Source organism: Limanda limanda, chromosome 18 (genome assembly GCF_963576545.1).
Source record: "Limanda limanda chromosome 18, fLimLim1.1, whole genome shotgun sequence".
NCBI lineage: Eukaryota > Metazoa > Chordata > Actinopteri > Pleuronectiformes > Pleuronectidae > Limanda > Limanda limanda.
This window is the reverse complement of record NC_083653.1, coordinates 11,399,305-11,427,291: the sequence shown is the minus strand read 5'-3', so window position 1 is coordinate 11,427,291 and position 27,987 is coordinate 11,399,305. Positions and strand designations below refer to the sequence as shown.

The 27,987-nt window shown below is 42.6% G+C and overlaps 1 protein-coding gene across 1 annotated transcript; it reads right to left on the bottom strand.

Annotated features, from left to right (window-relative positions):
- Positions 1–6: 6 nt before the first annotated feature.
- Positions 7–27,987, bottom strand: snx17 (sorting nexin 17). Its single transcript, XM_061091340.1, has 15 exons — positions 27,236–27,987; positions 22,453–22,527; positions 20,649–20,766; positions 19,132–19,196; positions 17,140–17,250; positions 15,649–15,739; positions 12,712–12,799; positions 7,868–7,937; positions 7,230–7,322; positions 6,756–6,959; positions 3,799–3,927; positions 3,564–3,641; positions 3,040–3,114; positions 2,915–2,956; positions 7–2,760 (listed from the first exon to the last, which is right to left on the bottom strand). The coding sequence occupies exons 1-15, from the start codon at positions 27,293–27,295 to the stop codon at positions 2,641–2,643; spliced, it is 1,419 nt and encodes a 472-aa protein (XP_060947323.1). The 5' UTR covers positions 27,296–27,987; the 3' UTR covers positions 7–2,640.

Below are 27,987 nucleotides of genomic sequence, written 5' to 3'. Positions count from 1 at the left end.
AGGTCGTTTCATTTCAGAATTTATTTTAGCATCATGACAAACAGACAGGACAGACTTGTCCCCGACCTTACCACTCAAATCAAAAAGATGAACAGTGGAATGAATCAAGTCAATAGAGTTTTCATGAAAGTTGGACATTTAGTTTAATAGTGACGCTGGCGTTAATGCACTCCACGTGTGATTTGGCACCTACACATTAAAAACACCCGGGACCTTGCGGCTTCCGTGGGCTTGGTGGCGACAGGAAGTGAGAAAATAAAAGAAGGCTGGTGTCCACGTCCCTCTAGATAAAAATACAACTGAAGACAGAAGAAGAAGCACAGCAGTGAAAGAACAAGACATTTTTCTCGAGAACATTTTCTTTACAGTTGTGGCTACCGGTAAAGCTGCTGACAGGTTGGGTGTCGGTTTACATTGAGAGGCTTCAACAAAGGCCGAGACGCAGCTTTTTTGAAACTGCTATTAAAAAATATGGAACGACGGCGGGATGTGTTGGTCGCCCGCCCTCCATGAACGTTCCCTCACTCCAGCAATTGTGATCACGTGAGCGTGAATCCTCTGAGATGATTGGCACAATGTACGTACAGATTCCAAATGAACTGGAGCCCCTAACAATGCTCCACTGGTACTCGCCCAACAAGAACAAGACAAAGAAAATCAGATGCAAAAATTTGTAAACACTTTCCATTTGAACTAAAACACAAAAAAAAGTCCCCTAAACATTATGTAAACAACGATAAATGTTAGTCCACTTAAACTTTTTGTTCTATACAGCTTAGATTACATTTGATCTATTCGATTACAATAAGCTAAGATGATAAAGATATTAGTAAATGTTCAGAATACTTAATTGCATGTACATAATATAAAAAGTGACATTGTCATAATTTTTTTGTTTATATTCTGTGCAAAATGCTTTAGTAAACTATAATTTGGCATTAATGAGAAACCTTTAAAAAATTGTAAAAAAAAAAAAAAGAAGAAGAATCACAGATGGATTTACTGAGCCCCCTTGGAAAACAAAACTCCACAAAGTGTGTTAAGTCGCGCTCAAGCTTCCACTCGAACAATCATCTCCACCTGTAATACTGTGCAAAAACGATGGGTTCAGCAAGTGCAAGCAGCTCGGCCAAATCAACCATCTATCAAGTTCTGCAAGATCCTAGGATGCACCGGCTGACGCTTCTTTAAGGTTTGAGCCAGAGTCGCGTTGGGACGACAAGCTAATCCACGAGGCAAAATCATAAAAAAAAAAGGAAAAGTTAAGGCATCAGACGACTTCTGAAGGCAGTATGAGAGACTGTGCCTCCAGCGTAAGATGGAAACACCACCGGTATCTTGTTAAAGAAGACATATTCTGCTCAGATTCTAAATGGTAAATTTGGGTTATTGTTATGTGTTCAGAAAACTCTTTCCTCAAACTGTCCATTGCAGCAGCTCCTCTTTTCAGCCTCTGTCTGAAATACTTGGGTTTAGCGCCTGTCTCTTTAAGGCCCCCCGAGCGTGATTTCCACTGAAACCTACGACGTCTAAATGTGTCCTGTGTTTCAGGAGCTTCAGGAGCTTCTGGAGCTTTAGGAGCCTCAGGAGCTTCAGGGGCTTCAGGAGCCTCAGAAGCTCCAGGAGCTTCGGGAGCTTCACAAGGTCCAGGAGCCTCAGGAGCCTCAGGAGCTTCAGGGGCTTCAGGAGCCTCAGGAGCTTCAGGAGCCTCAGGAGCCTCAGGAGCTTCAGGAGCTTCAGGGGCTTCAGGAGCCTCAGGAGCTTCAGGAGCTTCAGGAGCAGTGTTGGCAGAAGAGCTCGCTTGAATGTGGACTTTGACCTTTTTGACTTTTTACACACACAACCAGGCTATAAAAACACACTAGAGGAAAGAGAAACTGAAAACAGCATCATATGTCTCCTTCAAGATATTTACAGACTTGGCACGTGAAGAGCATGAGGATCACTGACAGTATAAAAATATGACATTTTGGTATATAGCCAAGCCAACCATTCCATCCATATACAAGCAGTTGCTCTGAATAATCTCCAGTTAAGAGATCAATTTCCACACATCGGGCTCTGCTCTTTCATCACTAGTGCCAGGTCTAACTGAACATTTGGCTCTCTGGTTAGACAGGAACATGCAGCCGCTGGGGGAAGAATCCAGGATGTAGCAGGTTTTCTTCATGGAATTCAGACTACATTAGTTTTGCGCGGTACCTCGAGACTCTAACTGCATTAAAGAACTTCACACGTACTGTTGATCAAACAGTGACCTGTGTGACTGAAACAGAAGCAGTAGCATACAGAAAGGAATTCTGTTTGAGTACCTGTAGCCTTACATGCTATTTATTGTGTTGCCACGAGTTAAATAAAAAACAGTCGACGCTTCAACTGATTACGATAATTTTGACCTGAATGCAAATTAAAAATGAGCTTTTAAAAGGGTAAAAAAAAAAGGACACTGTTGATGATTACATGAGAGCTTAAGGCAGCGATTTCTCCAGGAAGAAGCTACAATCTTGCAGAATCGGACACGTGTGTGTGTGAGTGTGTGTGGTTCGCTTGGCTCGGCTCAGCTCAGCTCATAATCTTTGTCATCCCAGTTGTTGACAGTGGAATGAAGAGGGGAGGAGGGAGAATCTGAGGAGGTCGGGGTTACAGGTCGTCGTCGCCGATTCCCTCAAAAGCGTAGTTGCCGTGGAAATCGTTGCCGCTGATGTCGTTTGCCGAGTTGGAGGCGCTGATCCCTCGGAGGGACACCGAGCTCAGCTTGGTCTAAACAGAAAAATCAATACCATAATTAGCGCGGGATGACATTGATTTATGAGAATATTTTTCAGGTTGCAGCTGCGTCATTCTGCTACATTTCTTTCTTTATCTTTAAGAAGCACAACACAACAAAATGAAATCCAACAAACAGCCTACTCACAGAGAGTTTGACGATCTGTTCACGGTTCTGGTCAGGGGACTCCTGCAGAAAACATAATTAAGTCTGAATCTGAGATTTACAGGAGGCTAAAACTAAAAGTTGTGGCCTGCTCTCCAGTTTCTCACCAGCAGGGGGGGTGATTTCACAGTTTGCTGACTGTCTGTTCGGTGGATGGAGCCGTTGTGTCGTTTCCTCAGCATCTGGAGGGCGACAGCGGAGGAAGACGACAAATATACACAAATTTGTGAGGCTGTGCTTTATATTCACATGCACAGAAATCTATTGACTTCTTAAATACACAAAAAGATGTTGTAATATGGTGGTTGAAGGAGAACTTTAATTATTTTAAAGGCAGCTGTGGTTGGGGGGGGGGGGAGAGAGGGTGTTCCACTAACCAGGTGGTCAGTAGTTTGATCCCTTTCATTTTGAAGTGTCCTTGGGCAAGATATTGAACCCCAAATTGCCCCTGAAGGCTGTGCAGTGTATGAAAAATGTGTAATAGCAAAGTGCTGTATAACAGTACGGGTTTCATTCACAAACCTAACCCCAACCCCTAACCCTAACCTTAGGGTTATAACCCTACTGTATAGGGTTATAATCCTAACCCTTGCATTTATAGAAGTCGTTATGAAACATTATCAACACAAACCTTTTTAATGCTGCCACCTGACTTCTTCACCATTAATTCATCCACCATAGACTGGAGGCAGATACTCATCATGATCGCCTGCAATCACAGAGGAGCAGCATTGTGAATAAAATAATAACTGAAGTCGTTTGAATAGCAGGAACAAAATGCTGTGTCGGTAATAAACACAATCGCATTCAAATTCTATCCTTGTTGCTTCCACGTTGCCGCCCCCCCTCCCTCAGTGCCCTAATACCTGTTGACTGGTGATGGTGACCCACTGGAGGCGGTCCTTGCTCATCAGATACTCAAAGGCCAGCTCCAGCTTCGTCTCGCATTTGGCCGAGCTGCAGGGATTGGTTGTACCGTTGGCGATTGGGACTTGCTGCAATGTTGGAAAACACATTTCGATTTGGTGTTTGGCAGGTGACATCATTATCGTCATATAAAACAACTGTTATCATCATGTCAGTGTTATTTCTATCCTTATTTGCCTTCTTCTGTTTTAAGCAGGGAAAGAAATTTACTTCTGCATTTCTTCACCAACATCCAATTTACAATCTTAAATTGAGGATAATCTTGCTCTTCTACTCCATGACTGCAGGGTTATGTGCATGTAAGCAGCAAAATCTCATTTCCTATCCTACATTTCTTCTTCATTTTCTCAAGCTGCCTTTCCAGAGCTGCTGAATCACAAATGACAGCCAGCCGTATCTTATGCTAAAAGATTAACACGGGTGCAAAGTAAGAAAGCGACGTACGAATACAGAATTTCAAATGGCTTCAGAAAATTCCGTGAAGCTAAGCGACACGCACGGCTCCCTGGAGACGAGCCCTGTCGCTCATTCCTCATTTATGAAGCCTGCGCTCTTCTCTGAAACCGGATCCTCTGGGCTGGAAAGAAGCTGCACCTCCCATTGAAACTGCTCCCCCAGAGATAACATAAAGGAGAATAGATAGAAACAAAGCTCTGGTGCGCACACACATAACCATTCACACTGTTTATATGTGCTCTTCCGTTTGCAATTTGAGGTTGAGATATGGGGGGGGGTTTGCAGTGCTCCACCAAATCAGATGTTTTGAATAGTTTGGTCGAAGAGGAAAGGGCTCATTAAAATGACCTCTGAGAATAAGCTGAAGGATTAATCACCCTGCTGGACAGCGCCCTCGCTGTGTAATCAGACGGGCCAACGAGCGTGTTAATTTCTGCATGTGTCGCCCTGTCTCCAGAGCAAATTTACTTTTAGAGCATCACTACTGCTCAGACGCTTATGCAACACAAAAAAGCGAGCTGTTTACCCCATCGCCATTTAAGTCAAATGTTCCCATTTCAAATGGTGGCAAAAATGATGTGGGTAGAGCAGCATGTAATGCTTTTAAAGCTATTCACCCAAGTGAGAGTAAATTGTTTCTGCTTTTAGAGGAAGTGTCTTTACAAAAATGACTAACTGGGTGGAAGCAGAAAGAAATGCACATTTAATAAACTATGTGGTGGTTGGAATTGATGCTTATTTTTATCTGAGGCAATTCGAAGTGACAATAACGTTTATTTTTCTATCTTATATCAAGATTTATCCGCTATAGCTTCAAATGAATAAAACTACTTATAATGCGTATTTGTTACTTATTTAAGAAGCAGAAAATAAGATATTTTTTTCTCTAGCTATGCGTCAAGCTGCCAAACCAATGGATACTACATTCCCCAAAATACAACTGAATCTTAATCTTCATTCATTAATCTTTATTAGATCCTCCCAGGCTCCTAAATACCTACTTACCCCCCACCCCCATTAGTCTTTGTATTAAAACTTTGAAAATTAAATGACCCATCAGTCTTCTTACACAAAGGCTCCGTCAATTTGCAACATGGTGCATTGATGAATCACTGTGAACTGAACGTCAGATGAGTGAATAATCCATCACTCTCTGACGGATCCTGACAACATGTCAGTTACTGGGTGTCAGAATAAAGCTTAGTGCACAGTCGAGGTTCGTCAAACTTTAAAAACATGGGAGAACAAATACTGGACGACGAGGTTTTATATTTTAACTGAAAGAATGCTAATACCATGCAGTGAACCACACACTTGTTTTACTAAATGAGCCGCAATACTAGGGATTTGGGATCCCTTTCATTCAGTCACATGATGTACTCAGTTGGTATTATTACCTTTTGTTTGTTTGCGTGTTATTTTCGTAAATATGGAAAAGTCACGCACAAACCAACATACTCCAACTCGACGTCATTGTTCCTTTCACACTACAGGGTTTCAGGTCAGAAATATCAACCATGTTTGAAACTTTCAACTCAAATCCAGTGGGGAACCATACGATTTGGTCTGTAAACCCCTTACAGGATCATTTGGGCAGATAATGGAAAATCTGAATAGAATTCAAGATCCCGCTTCTTACATACACAGCCCTTAATAATCAATTCCCTTCATGTATCAAACAGCTCATGTGGAACCTTCAGCTACCAGGCTCCTCTCCTGTGGAACCAGCTCCCACTCTGGGTTCAGGAGGCTGACACCATCTCTACATTTAAGGTTAGACTTACAACATAGATTTTTGATAAAGCTTACAGTTGGGGCTTGTTTCTACTTTCTTAATTTCTTTCTGTAAAGAAACAGAGAGGTCCGCTGTGTAAGTGCTTCCTCTGACTGCATGCCAGCAGGTCCCCCCCCCCCCCCTCGCCAAAGGACAATCATCAGTTCAAACACAGAACGCTGCAGGATCAATAAAGCGCTATCCCTGTGTGGGCTGCCTGTTTGGGTAATTGGACTGATGGAAATGGATGGTGTGGGGATCAGCACTTTTAGTAAGCAGTGGGAGTAAAACGAACGCCTGCCAGGGCTAAAGACATTTGTTTGTGGTGCAGTGGTGAGAGGAGGTTTGTAAACAGGCAGATCAGTGCTCTGCCAAGTCACTGTCTCATAATAAAGAGGAGGGATTCCAGTCTGATTGTTTTCGGAGCTTCAGAGATAAAAAAAACACAACAGATTCCTGAAGGTGAATGCAGTCATCCTCATCATTGAGTTTATATAAAGATGACATCACAAATGCGCCTGAAACAACTGTCTTGCCATTGTTGCTTGATATGTAGGCGGAAGATAAATAAATCGCTGCAAAACTCAAGGAGCTGTCGTGTCATCCTCATGCTATCACACACACACACACACACACACACACACACACAAACACAACTTCACTTACAGAAGACGTGACTCGCCAACACCTCATGCGCGTGACCTTGAAGCTCCCCTCCTTCATCTGCTCGTTAGGCAGCTTGACGTGGAAGTTGAGCTCGTTGTTGCCGGCGCTGACGATGACCTGGCAGCCCTTCTCGGGGAAGTCGGTAACGCACGGGTCAAACTTGATGTAGCCATAATATTTGAGCGTCTGACCTAGATGGATGAACTAGAAAGAAAGCGCAACAAAACCATTTTAAATGAAAATGCTCCCTCTGTCTAATCCCTGGGGAATAAACTTTGAAATCTCCACTGGATTGATGTGATTAAAAATTCATATCATGGGAAAAACTGGGCTAATTGCGTAACAAAATGCACCAGAGGCGGTACTCTGTGTGGTCGACGGATTTATTCTCGGACAAAGACGATTTCTGAGCATCAACTGAAATCAAGTTAGATGCTGTGAGGGCAGAGCAACCGAGCAGGGGCCCTTTCTTACCTCTTTCTTGGATCCTTTCTCCTGCAGTGATTTGAGCTGCCTGTGCTGGTCTTTGTTGACGAGTATCCAGCCTCGCTCAATGTCAGACACAGTCTGGTGGAGCAAAAACAAGAAGGGAAGTTTTGTGTTTTGCACAGATGAACAAAACAAAGCAGGTTTTTGTTGTTCCTTGGGTACATGTGGGAGTAATCACACCCTTGGCGTTTCATGTAAACGGCGCAGGTCAGCAAATAATTACAGAGAAACACGCACAAACGCACACGGTTTATTTCCCCTCGATTCTAAAACGCCCCCTCTGCTAAACTGAGGCAACACTCAGCAGTTCCAGATTTTAATCAAACTCCAAAAATGCTTTAATACAACAGATCCCGGCTGTGGCAGCGCTCAGGGCCACAGGGGCTCAGGACTCAAGGTGTTGACGCCACCATCAGATAACAGAGGGGCCCCCGGGATGGACTAAAGTGTTTGGCGCCACAGGGATGTAGCAGTTAATTGATTTTGTTTTCGCTGTGCAAGCTCTATGAAAAACACAAGATTTGTTTGGTTTCACACTTAATGAACGTGTTAATTTAAAATAGATATTGAGGTATAAATGAAAACATACAAATGTCTGGTTTACCTAAGTATTGAAGTCTTACCTGTGCGTATAACAAAGTCAGGCCGACTCTGTTGTCCATCACATCACCATCGTACGCCATGTCCCAATAGCTGAAGAAAGAAAAGGTATCGTCTGTCAGTATATATAAATATACAACATATGAAGCCTCTGTCCAGAAAAGCACAGTTTTAGGAACAGCTCAAATACTGCGCAGAGAACACTAAAACTCCCTCTAGTAGAAGACCTGAGCTTGAGAAAGACATACCACCCCATGTGTGTGGTGCGAGGGGGAATAACTATCTGCCACCAAGTTTATCATCCTCATCTACATTGCATCGCTGTCCTGTGTAAACAACTTATCACAGAAAGTAAATATCGACCCCCAAAGGAATACTTAATCCTCCAGTTTAACTGTAAAACTAAAAATAACCATCATACTAGTATTATTTCCTTTGGACAGACACAATAAAGTATTCCGTGACCCCTCCCACATCCCTCCACCCATTTCCGTTGAACTGTGTTCAGTGTTTTTTGTGTAATCTTGATTACAAACAAACAAACATTCAGGGGACAGGGGTGCGAAAATAACCTCTTTTAGCAGAGGTAATAATGTCAAACATGAACCTGATCTGACTCTCGGTCATATCTATAGAATGAGAGACTAGCAGACTAAATTCCTTAGCTCAGATTCAGTTAGATAACAGGGCAAGTATTCATCCCAAGGGTTACGTCTCGTTGTAGAGAGGCTGAAGCACAGTTGCTGAGGATGGTGCATGATGTGGGGGGGCTGGAGGGCAGACTGAGGAGCCGAGCGTGAAAATAAAAAGATGATTTTCTATCTAAAGGTTTAAGGAGAGAGATCATTATTGAGACCACATGTGAAACTAGGGAAATATCCCATTTGTAATTAGATATAAGTAAAGATGCGTCACTTCTGAGTGATCTGGAAACTGGTTTCATACCTCACGTTTGGATTATTACTGTCCCAGTTAACACAGCACTGAATTCTTTAATCCACTCCCATTCATGAGTTCTATCACTTACAGTACACGTGTAAAGCTGAACATGCTGTAATTGCCTGACCCAGGGGTGTTGTTGGCAGATGTAGACGCTGTGACATGAAGCATGCTGCCAGGCCACATCAGAAATTCAAAGCAGGGAACGAGGGAATGGAGGACAGAGTAAGATTGAAAGGAGGAGGGAAGGGAGGGAATAAGAGTGGTGTGTATCTGTGTGTGTTTTTGTTGCAGCTTTAGTAGCAATTCAAAGTGGACTGTGAGCCCATGCTTCAGTCTATTCTCTGCATATACAGATTTAAAATGTCGATTAGCCACACTTCTGCATTAAGAAATTTATAAGAGGAAACGTCTGTCCAGTTAAAACATTAAATCAACATCAAGCCTGAGACATTTCCTCCATTTTTACCCTGCACTTTGAGCCTGAGCCTCCCAGGAGCTCATACACTAGGGGTCTGTTTTTTCCTCCTCCACCTCCACTTGTTAGTTCTACATTCATTCTTCCCTCACCGCTCCACACTCCAATCCACAGTGAAAACTAGGTCAGGAGGACTAAGACTTTTCCTTGAGGCAAAAAGAAAGTAAACATCCTGTGTACGTCAGTCGGCAGGGGGCAGGGTGACGAGAAGGGAGCAGTCGCTAAACTCCGTCTGGAGGGAGAAGTTGCACAAGTGTTTTCCATGCACAGCATTTGTTTGGCTGGCCCATCAAAATAAATTTGATCCCAACCCAAAAGTTTTTTTCATATCACGATGGTAGAAGCTCATCTCCTTATATATATCTTATATCAACTTCTGTACGGAGAACACCGTCCCCACCAGGACTGTACGGTGTTTCTCCAACAGCAAACCATGGATCACCCCTGAAATAAAGGCCCTCCTCAAGGACAAGAAGAGGGTCTTTAGGTCAGGTAACAGAGACGAGCTGAAGACTGTGCAGAGGGAGCTGAGGAGGAAGATAAGGGACGGGAAGAAAGTCTACAGGAGGAAGATGGAGGAGCAGCTGCAGCAGAAAAACATCAGTGGGGTCTGGAAGGGCCTGAAGACCATGTCTGGTTTCAAGGGGCCCAACCAACAGCCTATGGGGGACCAGAAGTGGGTGAATGACCTGAACCTGTTTTTTAACAGATTCGATAAGCCACCCACCCCTCCCCCCATCCAGTCCTCTCTGCTGCTGCAACCCCCTGTGGACTGCCTCCCCCCCCCCCTCTCCCCCGCCCCCCAACCTAACAACCCACAGCACCCAGCCCCCGTCCCCCAACGTGTCCTTCACAACTGCCCAGGTGAGGAATGAGCTGAGCAGGATGAAGGTGAGGAAGGCCACGGGTCCAGACGGGATCAGCTCAAGGCTCCTCAGGTCCAGCGCAGCCCAGCTGTGTGGGATAGTGAGGCACGTCTTCAATCTGAGCTTGAGTCTGGGGAGGGTACCACAGCTGTGGAAAACGTCCTGCTTGATACCAGTCCCAAAGACCCCGCGACCCAAAGACTTCAGCAGCTTCAGACCGGTGGCGTTAACATCCCACCTGATGAAGACGCTAGAGAGGCTGGTCCTTGTACACCTACGCCCCCTGGTGAGCTCATCTTTGGACCCGCTCCAGTTCGCCTACCAGTCTGGCATCGGGGTGGACGACGCTGTCATCTACCTGCTACACAGATGCCTTTCTCACCTGGAAAAGGCTGGAAGCACTGTGAGGATCATGTTCTTTGATTTTTCCAGTGCCTTCAACAGCATCCAGCCTCTACTTCTGAGGGACAAGCTGGAGCAGACCGGAGTGGACCACCACCTCACAGCATGGATCCTGGACTACCTCACCAACCGTCCACAGTATGTGCGTATACGGGGGTGTGAGTCTGACCTGGTGTCCTGCAGCACAGGGGCCCCACAAGGAACCGTACTAGCTCCAGTCCTCTTCACCATCTACACATCGGACTTCTCATACAACTCTACAAACTGCTACCTGCAAAAATTCTCTGATGACTCTGCAATCGTCGGCCTCATTTCCGCCGGTGATGACAGGGAATACAGAGAACTGAACCAGGACTTCATTACATGGTGCCAGCGGAACTTCCTCCAGATCAACTCTGGAAAAACCAAGGAGCTGGTGGTGGACTTCCGCCGGAGTAAACACTCTCCTCCGACACCAGTGAACATTCAGGGAACGGACATTGACATTGTGAGATCATATAAATACCTGGGTCTTCACCTAAACAATAAACTGGACTGGACTGATCACACACAGGCTATCTACAAGAAGGGACAGAGCAGACTCTATCTGCTGAGGAGTCTGAGGTCTTTTGGGGTGCAGGGAGCACTCCTGAAGACCTTCTTCGACTCGGTGGTGGCATCAGCCATCTTCTTTGGAGTGGTCTGCTGGGGCAGCAGCATCTCGACAGCAGACAGGAAGAGACTTAATAAACTCATCAGAAAGGCCAGCAGTGTGCTGGGGTGTCCACTGGATACGGTGGAGGTGGTAGGAGACAGGAGGATAGTTGCTAAGCTATCCTCCCTGATGGCCAACTCCTCCCACCCCATGCGGGACACCCTGGCAGCCCTAAACAGCTCCTTCAGCCACCGGCTGATTCACCCCCGGTGTGTGAGGGAGAGGTATCGCAGGTCCTTCCTTCCCGCTGCTGTCAGACTGTATAACCAGCTGTGACCCCATTAACACACAACACAATATTTGCAATTTAATTTATTTAATTATTTAATTTAATTATCTAATTATTTAATTGTATTGGTCAGTTGTTCTACTACTTACTATTTATTTGCTTATTTGACTGTTTACTTTTTCTTTTTGCTCATTGTTGTTTTTTGTTTCTTACTTTGTTGTTTTGCTCTTTCGTTTGTTCTTGTTGCACTGTGCCTGCGCTGCTGATGTAAAACCCTCAAATTTCCCCACTGTGGGACTAATAAAGGATTCTATCTATATATCCCTGCACAAACAGCCCTTAACCCCTTCACGTCATATTTGTTTGTAATATACTGCTCAATCTGAGTCCATCTAATCAACATCTATTTAAATGACTTCTATTACAATAAATGTTGATAACATTTTTTTAAAAGTATGTTTCACATTTATTTAAATGGGAGAAAACGTGGGGAGAGAATGGGAAACTATGTGCGGCAGAGGGCTGAGAGGAACCAAACCTGCAGCTGATGGATGAGGACTCGAGCCTCCGCAGGCGGGCCAATAGAATTATTTTTAATTTTGAGATACTGCTCTGTTTACTGACTGGGTAATTTATCCTCTGGCAACGTTCAGTAGTTATTTGAGCTATTATGACTTTATAGAATTTAACAGCAAATTGCCAAATGAGCACATTCAAGCAGGTAAGAGATTCTTAATGTTTTCTAAAACTACATTTTACAGCTCCATGCTGCAGCGATGTTAGAATTATGTCCCGGGCAAATCCCGGACTGTCCGATGCACCATCTGTCTGGTCATGATAACAACTGTCCTTGACAAACCAAGTGACTATTGACTCTCTTCCAAAAGAACTGCCACTTTGTAGAAGATTGCGACGCTGGATAGGAAGCCTATACTTAAGCAAAATTATGCTCTGACACATTAAAAACAAGTGCTTCGCTGCAGATAAGGAATGAAACGAATACACCCAGAATGAGACGAGAAAACTGAGTGCCTGACTGAATAAAATAACACCAAGAACAAGAGGAGTAGTGTATGTAATGTATGTACTGCTTACTGAAAACAGACATCTCTGACCCAGCTTCATTATAACATTAGATAAATAACACGCCATTACGCAATTGAATCACTGCTATAATTATACGGTAGATTGTGGAGGAGATCACTTTGGGAAAGTACATGGTGCAATTCAAAGTCGTGTTGCTGGCAGGTGGTGGGTACCTCTTCCGTAGGAGTATGTGGAATTCAGAGCTCCGCAAGCTGGTGATGGATACATAAGGCAGCTCAAACTCCTGCAGCTTCCGCACAACTGAGAGGGACACACACAAAGAGAGAGAGAGAGAGAGAGAGAGAGAGAGTCAGGAACAAGTGCAGCTTAAGTCCCAAGGACATTTGGATAATGATGCCAACAGCAAACAACCAGGGAAGGAAGGACTCCATCTGGACAGGTCCCAACAGGCTAAAACTTTAGTGTGTGGGTGTGCACGAGTGTGTGCATGTGTTTGCCTCCATAATCTGCAGCTGTTTCATTGCAGCCTGCTCCCTGAGGAGAGTGGAGGAGATCTCAGGTGCATTTTGCTGCTGGGTTTTCAGTACATGTGCACAACACTACATATCCAAACACTGGAGAGCTCTTTGGTTTGTGATCAGCTTCATAGAAGTAAATTCACATTTTCTTTATGGGTAGAGATTATGACAGTAATTAGGGTAATTAATTAAATCATAATATTACGAGAACAAAGTGCAGGATAAAGTCAAAACTATTTGAGCACATAAGCATCACTTTAACGGAAGTATCAGAACTTTGAGAGTGATCGACAGTGATGTTAGCGTTGTTACATCTGCATGGCTTTCAAAGAGGTGTCGTAGTTTCACAAGAAAATACAAGATTGGTTAAAAATTTTGGATCCAGAAAAGGTGGAACTCCAGAGAGCACAGATTCTCCTTGCTGGAACATTTTTCTTTATTCTTTTTTCCAATTGACGACATGTCAAGATGCTGTGTATTAGAAGCAGAAACAGCTGGTTACTTTTCATTTCTTCTGCGGGAAAAGAAATTACACAAACTGAATGCTTAAAATGTTGTGAAATATTTGTCGGTAAACTAAATTGCCAGTGGGAAACTGCAACAAAAAACAAGACCAACGCTTCTATTTCAAACCACACACTAGTCTGCTTGACATGTCTTTGCATATTTTACAGCATATATTGATTTAGACAAAGACTTCTGGGAAACTTGCTGCACCTAAGTGAGGAATTGAGTTCTCCTAGCGAACTTGTTATGTCAATACTCCCACCACTCGGTTGTGTTTGATCCGCTGGCTGCCGAGCCGCATTTATTCCAGTAGACGAGTCATAATTTAACACACGGCCCGTCTCTTGCATACCACTCAGATTGTCAGATTCAAACTGTGCCAGGAATATACAACATGCCTGCAATATTTGCAGATTCTTCCAAGTTCACCTGGCAGCATTTGAAGCCTGGCTGGTGTTTGGGTGTTTGGCAGGTGGGAGACCGAGGGGGGAATTTGACCCAACAGGGCTGTGATGGAATGGAAGAACGTAAACTGAAGCATGTGGGAAGCTGCTGCATCGCCTGTGGTAGGACGTGTGACAACACATGAGGCTGGAAACTAACAAACAATAATGTATAATGCACATTTAAATGTGGAAGACTTAAGAATTATTGAGTGGAAAATAATGTTTGGACAGGATAGAAACATCTCGTGGTTTAACAACAATTACAAAACGGATAAAAGTCCAATAGGTGGAATCACAACTCATCAGCAGCACTTGTCAACTGTGATTTATGGAGTGTGTAGTGTTTGTGTGTAACAGAGCTAAAAAGACACAATATTGCTGGTGCCTGATTGTCTGGAGCTTTGCTCAGAGAAGCTTTAGTGTGTGATATGACACCAGCCACAGCTATTGTTTAGTAAACTAAAAAGCTGCTCATTCATTTGAAGAACTGCCTATAATCAAATAATACACCCTGAAAACCTAAAGGGGTTAAATACCACAGTTTAAGTGATATATATTAATCTTTGCAACATATTTATTTGGTTTTCCATCAAAATCAAAACACAGTTACAGACTCACTAGGATGAATATGATTGGCATGTACTGGACGTACATTTATAGGATTAACTAAAAACTACAGCCTGACCAATATTGGCAAGTATGAGCCTTTCACAGACATATGAGAGATGTGCATTCATTTTTATTTAGTAGAAACTAAATCATGATGCCTCTTCTAGGTCTCAAGCGTCTAACAGTTGGAAAAATAAAAATCCCAACTAATTTCTTTTTTTTTTCTTACACTGGAAAAACTCATTATTAACCAAACTCATTTTGAAGCTGGTGCGTGACAAACATTCAAACGTACCTTCTCAACCTGAACTCACTGCACTCAACCTGGTGTGAAAGGTGAAGCAGCACGAATGTATTTTTTATGAGTCAGCCAACTAACACATTGACCCTGCTTCTCACTCAAGCTTCCAAACACCTAATGAGTGAATGGTGTGTTTTCTAGCTAAAGATGCAGCTTTTTCATGGACATTTTTTTTAATTAAATGTGAGTTTATCTCCACACAGTGAGACACATGAAGTAAGCTGCACTAGTGTCGACAACAAGATTTAGAGCCAAAGAAAACTCAAATCAGGAGCATGACATTGCAGTACATAATTCTCTTTGGTTTACCACAAAGTTATTCTTAAGTGAAGCTTAACAGAAGTTTAAGCTTTTAATCCCAAATCCTATTTTCGTCTCCTTCCTTGTTTTTGAAAGTAATTTGTCCTCTCAGGACTGTGTCTTCTGAGAACAATCCTTGACTGACCTGATAAAGTAGTTTACATTTACTTTATTTAATCAAAGAGCAGAGTGTACCGCACATTTAATCTGCTTCAATAAACAACATCAGCTGAAGCTCTTCAACGCCTTTAAGGGTGGATTCTAAATATCTGCTGTCGTGAATTATGGATCTACTTCATGGATCGATCTAATGGAAAAAAATCAATAAGATACTTGCTAGCAACCAGGTAAACTTTCAGAATATCAAAGGGAGAATTCCCACTAATAATAGAAGAGGCAGTGAAATGTTACACAAGACCACATGTTCTCCTCTGATCATAATATATCAGGTTTGACGTTGAAACTCACATGTTAAACCTCCATCCACACCCTCACGAATGAGGAAGAGACTGAAATAACCAACAAGGTCGTCCGGAAGGTCGAGCTTTGTCGCAACAGCCTGCAGAAAGATCAGAGAGAGAGATAGAGTGAGAGTGAATGTATGTTCTGCAAAGTTAAAAAGTCCCACATCCTCCTCAAAAAACACTACCAAAACCACCTAATAAAGCCAAACCAAATGCTTCAGACAGAGGCTGAAAGGAGGAGCTGCAGCAGTGGACAGTATGAGGAAAGCGATGTTTTCTGAACATTAGAGCTTGAAAATATTTACATGTTATCACCCAAATTATGAACCTTAATCTGAGAATATGTCTCCTTTAACAGTTTTACATGCTTAGATGCAGGGAAAGATTATTATATCACTACAACAGTAGGAACAAAATAAGGAAATCTATTTCGATTTTCATTCTTTGACGAAACTGTTGCAAATCTGAGTGCAGTGAGTCACTGAAATAAACAAGACACACACACACACACATATGCGCAGACACACAGCATGTCCTCTGTGGTGAGCAGAGGTTACGTGTGGTTACATTTTCATTAGAGCACTTTAACGGTCCGCCAACAATCTTGATTTACAGCCAAGGACATGATGATGAAACATCAGCATGTTTACTGGGATGGGGAATAGTAGTGTGTGTGGTTATGGGTTGTGTTGAATGTTTATGGTCAACGAAGAGCAAAGGGGAAGTTTGATATACTCTGTCTTGGTCACTATATAAAAATATATATCAGTTTTTACCATAAAGGCGTCTCATTGCTTTCAATATTTACTCGATCAACTCTTTAGAATTCCTAATTGTGCTGGGTGATTCAATTTAGCCTGCAAATGATTTTTTGAAGTTGTATGTTACATATGCCTATCAGACCTTGTTCAGCGTCTTGATTTGTTTTGTTTCCTCTCAATTTACGTTATTTTGTTTGTATATTATCATCTTGTTTAGTTTTTTTATTAGATAAACTGCAGTCGATCCGACTTTATAGACTCCTTTAAGGAGTGCCTTGGTGAAAACAGTCTATAAACGAATGTGACTTCAAGTGATTTGATATTGTCTACCAAGCTTACAGAGGAGTTTACTGGGATATTGGTTGCCTGAAGGAACTTCACTGTGTGTGTCAACAACGTTATAAACAGCCAAGATCAAATGCTATTAGTTAAACGGGGACACAAAACCTGTAAGAATTGATAACACAGAAAAATCCTTGTATAGCCTCAGATGATGATTTAAACTATGGATTTTTGCAGATTTATAAGAATTAACAATTTACATCTAATAATAAGGAATGTTTACTATATGAAGTTTTTGTCAATATTACTCATTAATTTGTGCATCCACTTTTAATATCAGCATATTCATACTATAATCGTTTAAATACATTTTTTAGTCATTTACAAAGTTGTAAACTGGGTGAAAATGGTGATTTCACGTGCTCTTTAACAGAAAACACTCCAACACTTACATCCAGGACATCCTCCGTCTGATCTGAGGTCAGAATGTTGACAGTGACCTTCTGACCGTTGGAGAGGCAGATGTCCAGAGCAACATCTTCTGTGGGAATCTGCTGCGTCTCCTGTGGGAAGAAGACAAAATATAACAGCTTCCCTCAGCTTGATTGGTAAGATACATGTTTTCATTCCAGTCACCCAACAACTAAGTCCACACACAAGTCACAGGGCAGAAAAACACAGGCTTGTCAGTGAGAAGCTGTCCAGTGGAGATAAAAAACAAACCATGCGAGGTTCAATTGACTAGTTACACTTTTCTTTAGGTATTTCTTTAACTTTTGCAGCTAAAAAGAAAATGAATGCAGCTGCATCATTTCTTGGGCCAGGACTGGAAACTTTGGTTTCGAGTGTAAAACAAGAAATGTGGCCTGGGAAGGTCAATTCTGTTTTAGCATCACAATAAAGTACTTGTAGATTTGAGTCAGATGGAGGAGAAATGAAAACAAACACTCGGAGCCTTGATCCTGCGAGGGCCACAGACACTTGTGACTTTATTTATTCATGACAATCGGGAAGTGAAGAGGATTTTTAAAAAACACTATAAAGGTTTTTCAGAACCTTATTTTAATGTCGAGCCATCTGCAGTTAGAAATGTTTTATTCAACAACCTGTCCATCTGATAATGTTTGATGTAAAAAAGGTGGTTTTCTACTCTCCCAGAAGCCCAAGGTGATGTGTTGTTCCCACTGGCTAACAGTCTTAACCCACAGATATTCAGAAAACTGGCAAATATTCACAATTTAGAAGCTGCAGACAGAGAATTTATTAATCAATTTGTTTTACAACTTGTTGTGGATTTATTTCCAGGCAATCAGCTGATTAATATACTAATTAATGCAGCTTTGGAAGTCCCATCCATTAAGTTTACTGCTGTCAGCTCAAACTGATATTATAGGGAGCTGTGTTAATTATTTCTTCTGCATTTGTGATTGTGTTTACGCCTCAACTGAACAAGGCACAAGATTAAACTAAAACCCACAAAATCAATGAATAACAAATAAGGAAAATGAACTGATCTGTAAAAACCTTTGAATATTTAAAAATACTAAATAGTGGCGTCTGAACAAGAAATATCAAACAGGATAACCGCAGTTTCTCCTATCGCCAGGCAGTTTCCCCCCACCTCTGGTACCAAATCCCTTTATCTTCCCTGAGTCTCCAAGTAAATCTCTGCCACTAAGGTGCAGATGAAATGACAACGCTGGGTGGTTACTCATCTCCAATGCTGCACCTGCTGTTCTCACAGTGCATACTGTAAGGGGAGCAGCGGGGTGGGGGGGGAAGAGAGGGCTACAAACACGCAGCTTAATGAAAAAGGAGGAACGGAGAAGGAGTAGCTGAATGGGTGCGACGTGGCTGCAGACAAATGAATGTGTCCGTGAAGGTTATAGGATTTACAGCCCTCCTGGCAACGCAGGTCGCCTGAATGATGACGAACCAACATCGGCTACCTGGTCTGGATAAGTCATCGACTTGCTCACAGGCGAGGTTGCGCTACAACAGCTCCGTCCTCTGCAGCTGAGAATGTGCTGGCATTTTTTAGTGCTGCAGAGGGGATGAATCATTAGGTGGCACACTTTTTTTTATGATATAATGGTTCACGTGGATGCAGCACCCACACACACACCAAGCAACTGCAACGACATATCTGGCCAAAGCTTCATGTCTGACAGAATCTTTTCACAGATCTCTGTATACAAACAAAACACCAATTTGACAGGTCGCAAAACTTACACGCAGAGATGACACAAGCCTAAATGAGGTTATGTGTTGCTATGTACAGCTACCTCACTCCACCACAACGCCAAAAGCAATTACTAACTGGGCAGAAGTGACTGCATCAGCCTTTTCGGTGAAGGAGCACGCCCTGCCACCTCAGAAGCCGGAAGACAGACAGAAATATGCAGAGTGCAGGTGAGGAGAAAAAATCAAAAACTATCTCCTACCTGCTGTGCTTTCCTTAAGAAGCTGTTAAACATCTCACTGGCTCCCAGCAACGGATCCTGACGCACTGTGGAAAAAAACAGGAGAGAAATAAGATAAAGGTTAAAAATAGGTTAATAGTTCAGTGGAAGGAGCAGAGGGAGTTAAAAAGAGATATGTTCAGTTTTGATTTGATATCTCAGCAATTAGTTGAGAGTTTTTCAGAGGGTGGCATGTAAACAAAAACCTTCTTAGTCTGAGCTATTTCCCAATTTCTCTAAATTTTCCACTTATCATGCTGTTTTGTTTTGTTTCCTGTGAAATGGGTTTGGCCCTTTCAAGACATTTGTCAAGGCAATTTAGTTTGACATGCAGAAGCTTTTATGGAGGGAGGTCAGGGAATAAACTGCAGTAACTTTGCTGGCCTACGTTCAAAAACGCAGTGTCAAAACAGTGGAGTGATTTGACAAATCTAAGTTTGAGTTGCAGAGTGTGTGTGTGTGTGTGTGTGTGTGTGTGTGTGTGTGTGTGTGTGTGTTTGCCTGTTCTCTATTGTCCTCCTACAAATTAGTCTAACCCTTTGACCAAATATGAAAGTTTCTGCGAGCCACCTGCGTCACAGCAGATTGTGTTTGTGGCCGTTCATTTTCCATAACTATGTAAAAAGTCATGATGTAACCGAATGAACTTGTGGCCAAGAACACCCTGTGTGCATATGGTCCCAGACTATGAGCAAATACGCACTCGAACAACGCTTCCTTGTTCTGCTGTAACTGCCAGTGCTTGAGAGGATTAAAACAAACCCGCTGCGTGGCTGCCAGTTCCACTTATTCGTGTGTATATCCAGAAAGCTCACCCTCGACCTGTTTACAAAATCACAACAATATGTTGAAAACCTCCCCAACTGGGGTATGAAACTGCAGCTGGCTTCTTGGGTTGCTACAAGACTTGGATAAGAAACCTTTCAAAACAGTCATGGGGCATATTTATGTAAAAAGTTAAAATAAATTAAAAAAACGATGCTTCACCGCTGCTGTAAATGCCACAAAAAATAAACATTTGTCTCTATGACATCTGTTAGAGAAAAGTTAAGCATCCCTGGGGGAAGAAGACTTAGAGGATCCAAACTCATAAAACTTGTTAGAAACAGGTTTGAAAACCTGAGTGGGGATTTTTTTTCTACCTGGTGTGTCAACATAACTCTGTCTAGTGGCTTTGGCTCAGTGTCCCAGCCGACTCTGTGCTCAGATCATCAGTTCTTTAGAGAAACACTTTTATGTGGCATGAAAAACACCAGTGAATGGCTAGACTCCCCACAGACACAGAGCCAAGTCGTACTTGTGATTGTTGTGGAGAAGCAACCATTTCAAGGAAATTGCAAGGATATGTGGACAGCGAAACAAAGAGGGGGAGTATCTCATTTAAGAGTAGACAAAAAACAAACAAACCGCGTTGGAGCCGGAATTTAAAATTCAGCCAGGAATTAAGTGAAATGCAATACGAGGCATGAAAAACAGTCATATCGGGATGAGTCACTCACCAGCCTGCATGTATTTCTCCAGCTGTTCCCGTCTCTGTTCGACCTCAGCAGGAGTCAGTGTGAAGATTTTCTTTGGGGGGAAGGCAGGCACCACGTTGCTGCCATATTCTTTCTTTATCTGTTAGGGTTAAACAGAGAGGTTACAGCATTAAAGGACATGCAATCTCCATTTTCTGCTTCTGACTTAATAACTGAGTAGAGTCAGGTGGGTAAATTCATTCCTTTTTTAATATGAAGTTCTGTCTGTGAAAGCCGCTCTGTGGGTTTATATGATTAAACCCATTAACTTCAGCACAGAGTGGCAGTCTCCTGAATTAAAGACTCAAGTTTTTTTTCCCCTAAGAGGTACATTCATGCTTTTTGAGATGAATCACAGGTTTATTTTAAGCCCCTGTTTCAACGACTAGCTGGTGGAGTTTCCGTGCATAACACAGACGCACACACATCTGGAGCCCTGAATGTCTAGTCATTCCAAGTTTACTTTGTCTTCCAGATTCCTGACTCACTTCTTCCCATTTTGTATCATCTAAAAGCTTTGAACTGCAGAGGACTTGAACTAGGGTTTACAATTACACAATCACACATGTTTTATGTGCATTTATCACACTGATCATTAGGAATTCAAAAGCATATTTTTTCCTCTTCATAAAAACACCCAGGTCCAGCACATATGGTCTGACGAAGGCAGGCCACAGTGGGTACTAAAGGAAGAGAGGTGATTTTCACCTCGACATACTGCCCTCTGGTATTTTCAGTACGCCAGAGGCAGCACTGGCTACACATACAAATCAGCTCACCGAGGAGACACTGAGGGCAGGTTAGAGTCTCCTACATCTAAAATAAGTCTGAGCTCATACAGCTTGTTACAAGTCTTAACAGGAGGGAAGCCGAGAGAGGCTTTCAACATCGAATTATCTCAGCCACAACTCAAGAGTGTGAGCACCGCAATCACCAGAATGTTTTGGGGTCATGCGTACGCCACAGGAAGCCCTTTGGGGTTGATGCTTAAAGATTCGAGTGTGGCAACACGTGCTGTTGCCAGGCAACGGCAACTGTCAGACTGCATAACACAGACTTAAGGATGGAGATACAGTGAAGTTTGGCCCTTGCTTGCTTTGTTATTAATGTGTGAAAACAGGACTATGGGTAATAAAGTATTTTGATTGCTGTGGTGTATTTTCAAAGGACGTCAACCACGTATGCAACAACTTAATCAGCCTACAAACAGTACACGTACCATTTCAACGTCAGCCTTTTCCTGCCAAAGCTATATTAAGCTTTCTCACGATTACTCACAATTTATTTTCAACCTCTGTACAACAAAAAAAGTTGATGCTTAACCGACTAATTCCTAATAACAGCTTTACCAAAGAGATTCAGCTCTGTGTAATGTTTCAATGAGGCAGAGGCCACAAAATACTTAAGTCCAGGCAACTCAGTGCTGTACAACAACATTTCTTTTTCAGATGAAGCTCCTTTTTCCCAGCAGGTGAAAAGATAGAAAGGCCAAGAACATTCCTTCCATGTCACCCACCCCCTCCAGCCTCCTCCAAAATAATACTGCCTGGTTACATGCAATAGTTTGAACAAACAGCACAAGATTTCAAGCCATCAGGGTCGTGATTCAAAGTGACGTGATGCTGGCATATCGACCGCATGACACAAAGACGAGCGAAAGGTCATGCTGAGAGGATGTGGTGGCATTTGAACGGTGCTCAATGTGCAACGCATTCGACATGACTCCCTTTTCAGTCTAAAGCAAACTGACACTGAGGGGTATTTGTTGTCAGTGCTTGAGTCTTACCTGCTCGTGGAGGCCAAGAAGTTGGCTGTAGCGTACCCGACAGTGCAGCACCCCGTTGACATGGATGTTGTAGGCCTGTGTGAAACAGTGGGCACAGATTATTGAGACTGAAATTGAAATGCCTGAATTGATCCATCTAAAACATGATTGTGGATGAAATCAAAGACATGAAAAGCTCAAATAATAAATCCACATAGAAAGATGCTTAAAGTGCGTATGGATAGATATCAAACAATATCTTTTCTAAAACACTCTAACAAGCATCAGTGTAATAAAAACTTCCTAAGATGACAGAAACCATCTTTCAAATTATATATGATGTGTACTTAGACTTTTTAGTTTGATCCATGTCCCATCAACTAACATTGAGGAGGTGAGACTTATGACCTATACTGCAGTAAGCCATCAGGTGGCAATGGAGACACTGCGTCATGCCATTGATTGGGTGTAACTGTAAAAATTCAGTGCAGATGTAAAACCACCTCTGTGAAAGAAAACAAAGCAACGGCAAGGATCATCCTGTACTTTGAGCTTAATTTCCCCTCCTAACACTTCAAAACAATCTCCATCTACATCCATTTCATGAATTCTTTTAAACCCTGGAAAACAGAAACTGCTGCAAATTTTCTGATCAAAGCTGCTGCCCCCTTTTCTTATGCAGAAGCTAACAACAGAAAGCAAATAAGAGAAAATCCCATGGGGAGTCTTTGATTCTTCCTCTCAGACACGCTGTGTTTGTTTTTACAGCAGCTATCACTGGATACTCCTCCATGAAAACCACCACATGGAATTCGTGATACAAATATCTGCTTGCAGTCACGTTCAGATCCAATCTCAGAAAGTAAATCTATTTTTCATGTCAGATGTTGGGGATGACACTAAACCAAATGAATAACAGAGTGATAGTTTTCTTATGCCCTGAGGGGAGAAAAAAACAACACTTAAGTTTACCCAGATACAGGCTCGCTCACTAAACTCAACTGTAAAAGAACACAGTGTTTTTCACAACATACCACAAGTCTGTTTAACCCACAGTCAATCCTGCCACTAGGAATAATAAAACTGCATTTATGTTTTTAATGAAAATGGTTCAAAAACCTGACATAGACAGTTTTCCAGCACAGATTCTACTAACAAGAGCTGATGGTTCAGCTCTCCTCCAGGTCTGTTGTAATTAAAAACAGCGGCTGCTATCAATTCCTAAAACTCCTTACACAACATATGAAGATAATGATAAATGATTACGCCTTTTTTTTTCACAAGTACCCAAAGCTGTGTATATATTACTGAGCTGGACAAGTATCAAGTATCAACTGGGCTATTTTGTAGTTAAAGCAAAACATATGCAGTTTATTACCTTAAAATAACAGCTTCAAACCCCTTTTGTAGCAAACTAATTTATATTAAAGAGAATGGCATCTCTGCCCTTGCCACATTTGGTATTGCAATAGGTAGCTCTGGTGTTGTGTATATCACACTAACAGCCAGAGGTAGAGATGGCCGCTATAAGTCAAAGCCTTTACTAACCGTAAGTGGTAACAACATTGTGTCTTTTCCGCTGGTAGTTGAGTTGTGACTGATAAGAACCAGTCAGGAAGCAAATGCCATGATCGCGTCAATGTTTCCAAACATCTCTTTTTTTTGCCCATCCAGACTTCATCAAGGCAGAACCAGCTAATAAACCGAAGAGGCCATTGTCAGAGGAAATCGAAGAGGATTACAAGAAAAAGTGCTATTTTTATCTATGACACTGACAAAATGTAAATTCGGCCACCCACCTGTGGGGTGAGGTGCGTACCCCAGGGAAATTCTTACATTCTGTTGCTTTAATAGTACTCAGAGATATCAGTGTCCCCCTGGCAACATACAGCTATGGCCAGGATGAGAGGAAGAGGAACCTTGAGGAGATTTCCTGTTTGGGTGTCAGGCCACTAACTGTCAGGGCTTTAATCTCCTTCGGCTTGAGTGTCAATGATTATTTCTACTCAACATGGTAAATCATCTGTCCAAACAACAGATGTTCTGATGCTCCTGGCCACACAGGTGTTGCACACAACATTGCTGATCTACAAAACTAAGCAAATGGAAAACTTGTAGCGTGACAGAGGAAGGGTAAAAAAACTTTTGGAGGAGGGCCAATGAATGAAATGAAAGTGTGTATGTAGGCAGTATCCAGGCAGGAAGCTAGAATGAGTATGCAGAAAGTCTTTTGTTCTCCTGTCTTGTGTTTGAAGGATTTTTTTGTGAATTGCTAACAGTTCTTCTCAGGGCACATGACGTTCCCTCGTATATAATCTATGATCTGTGAAGGCCATCTTCAGACCTGATGTCCGGAAAACCTTCCATATCCAATTCTCTGTACACTTTCAAGCGTTTATCTTTCACATGTGAAGAACAAAGCGGGACATTTTCCAGAATGTACATTTCAATTTGATGTAGAACCAACTGGGTGACAACAGGTCTGACGAATACCAAGAGTATCTAGGTTTATTCCTAGACACTAAATATGTTTAGAAATTTCTCACTTCCAGTTGTAGGTTCATAAAGGCATGCTGTTGAGCATGACTACTACAGTTTGTATAACTTGTTCATATACAAGTCCTGACAAGCTCCTACACAAAGTAAACGAGTGACCATCACTTACAAACCCACCAAAGTGTATCCCTCTTTCACACACCCACAAAAACATACAGTAAATACCGTTAGAACCATAGCCGAGACTGGAGTTAGCAACAGGAAGTAAGTGCACATTTTTAAAAAAAAGGATTAATCCTGCTTGCACATGCAGAAGTAGTTCCATATTTAAAAACTGCAGCCCTTGTTATTCCACAAAGCCCTGTGCTAACTCTGCAGATTCTGAGGCCTACTGGTTCCAAGGTACACAACACATCTCTCAGCATTATAATCAAGCAAAGTCCTTTCCTGTGAACTGGTAACAGGAAGGTCACAATGACAGTCACAGGACAGCCAGCTGAGAGGTGAGAAGCCACCTCTTTAAAGTTGCCACTGCAGAACAGGAGAAGAAGAATGTGCTCACTGCTCAGCCAGGTAGAAACTGTACAGAGGTGACGCCTGAAATCCTCAGTGTAGACACCGGTATTAACGTCCAGCAGCAAGAAAATGTCTTTGCAGAACAAGAGAGGAAATAACTGATAATCTGCTGATAACTGTTAACAGACCAAATATTTCTGTCTAAATTCCTGCCCATTAAATATCCAGCACTTCTCCAGGGAAATAATCTAAACGTTGATTTCTGAACATGTTTGTGCGGCAGTGACCCTGAAGACATATTCCAACCTTATAACAACTTTATTGCAAAGGTACTTTTTTCTGAGCACATGGAGTCAAGATGCAAAAATCTAATTCGCAAAGTGTGTGACATTGAGAGAAGCCAGTGTGATTTCACATGGAAACCAGATGTAGCAGATGTTGTTTGCATGTTGATTGCATTTGATGAATGTGAGGGTTTAACTTTGTTCTTCTCTAAAGCATTTGACTACAAAAACTGTATTAACAAAACCAACACAGTTAATATCCTAGGTTTGTTTGTCTGTTGCTGTAGTTTTAGATCTGATTCATAAGTTTAAGTGTTTAGTTTTGTATTAGGATCCCCCATTCGCACCAGAGTGAAAAGAAAAGGACCTGAACTGGAGCCTTAAACAAGCCAACCTCAGGATTTGTGTCCATGGATAGGTCGCGTTCATAGGTTGTGTGTACGCCATTGTTGTTGTCTAGCTGTTGTCCAAATCATGATGTGCTTTTGCCCCACATCAGCACAATGATTCCTGACTGTGTCTGCAACTGATGTTTATGTTTTATGAGAGAAACATCCACCAAAGCATAAAACGGTTTATGCCTACGATGCTCCACTCCGGCTGACCTTGACCAACCCCAATGAATCATATCCTGTCGCTCCACGGGGAATTCAGCCACCTTGTCAGGGCAACGCAACGATGACACAATTTAAATGCAATTCAATGTGTTTTACAAAAGGTGTGAAAAAACATTTTAACACACAACGAGTAGGAGAAAAGAAGTAAAGAATAAACACGCACACACACACAGACACACAGTAGTTTGGCTGTGGGTGTGCACTGCTTGGCAGAGTTAGCTGTATTTTGGTAGGATTGCAATATCACGAAGGCAGACCTGCAATGTTGACTCAAACCTTAACAACAAAGGGGACTCTGTTGTGCCCAAGGTGAGGTTAAAGAGACTGGGCCACACTCACAGTCAATGACATGTCAGTGCTGTGCCAACGTTTGACATAAATACACGTTTATAGCAATTTACCAACATCGGTGCTAGACAAAATTCAATGTCACGTAGAAATGTTGATGACATGTCAGTTCTGTGCCACCTTCAGACATATACATGTATATGCTACAGACAGGACTAACATCTACAATGTTTGACAGAAATGACTGTCTTAATGGCATGTCAATTTGAGGACACACTTCCACAGGATCATATCTACGATGTTATTCAACTTCCTCATGTTTTAACTGCATAAACCAAGTTTATTGACTTCATTAGATTGTTCTATCCTTATGAAACACATTATGTATAATAGCATTTAGAGAGCATAGATATTTCTGTATTGCATTGGTTTGTTTTGGTGGCAGATATTGATTTACACAACCAGATGTAAACAGATTCCTGTGCTCATGTTGCGTTCAATGTCGCACATGCTCTGTTAGATGTAAAAGAGTAAACACAGAAACGGGTGCCCCATTGAAATGAAGTCAAATCGATCAATTCAATTATAAAAAAACATTCTCACCACATATGTCGATCCATTTTCTCCCGAGCGGACCTCTGTTTCGGGTATGGAAAAATGCATGTTGTCTTTTAGCTGCTGTGGAGAGTCCCAGCAGCTCAACGATGGAGGAGAAGAAGAAATGAAGAAGAAGAGGAACCAGTTTCACCACAAAGTCCACTGCAGTGCCTGTGTGTCTGTCGGCGGGCGGACGACACGGGAGGAGGCGGCTCTCACTCGGCTCCTCCGGGGCGGGCACGGCGGTGTCAGGCTCCGGGAGGGACCGCTTCCTTCTCCGGGCGACAACTCATGCAGCAGCTCGCCTACAACTTCTCCCGGGTCGGTGTTAAACTTTTCTTCGCACGGTGGTTCCCGCAGCAGCAGCGGCGGCGGCGGCGGCAGCAGCCATGTTGCAAAGTGTGAAGTAACAACACCTTCAGAGAAGAGCCGTCCGGACACAGCTCGAAGCGGCTGGTGACAAGTTCAAAAACACGTCCGGTGCAAAAACTCTCGGTTAATTCAGGTCATTAGCGGAAGTTGAGTGGGAAAGCTGCAGTTGCTGCCTTCCTGCAAAACCGATCACACACACACACACACACGCAGACACACACTCACTCACACACACACACACACCGTCGCAGAGCCGCTGCCTGGAGAAACCTTTCCGCACATGAGAGGGGGGGGGCGGCTGCACTTGTTGTGGATTGTCTTTCTGCTTGTTCTTCTCTTTCTCCTTGACGAGCTGGAGAAGAAGCCCGAGGAGACACAGACTGAGA

Excerpts from the sequence above, each read along its gene's own strand:
- snx17 (XM_061091340.1), bottom strand. The coding sequence starts at position 27,295 with ATGCATTTTTCCATACCCGAAACAGAGGTCCGCTCGGGAGAAAATGGA. Across the intron at positions 22,528-27,235 it reads AAAATGGATCGACATATGTG|GCCTACAACATCCATGTCAA; the intron begins GTGAGAATGTTT and ends TGTTTCACACAG. Across the intron at positions 7,323-7,867 it reads TGACTTTGTTATACGCACAG|ACTGTGTCTGACATTGAGCG; the intron begins GTAAGACTTCAA and ends TTGCTCCACCAG.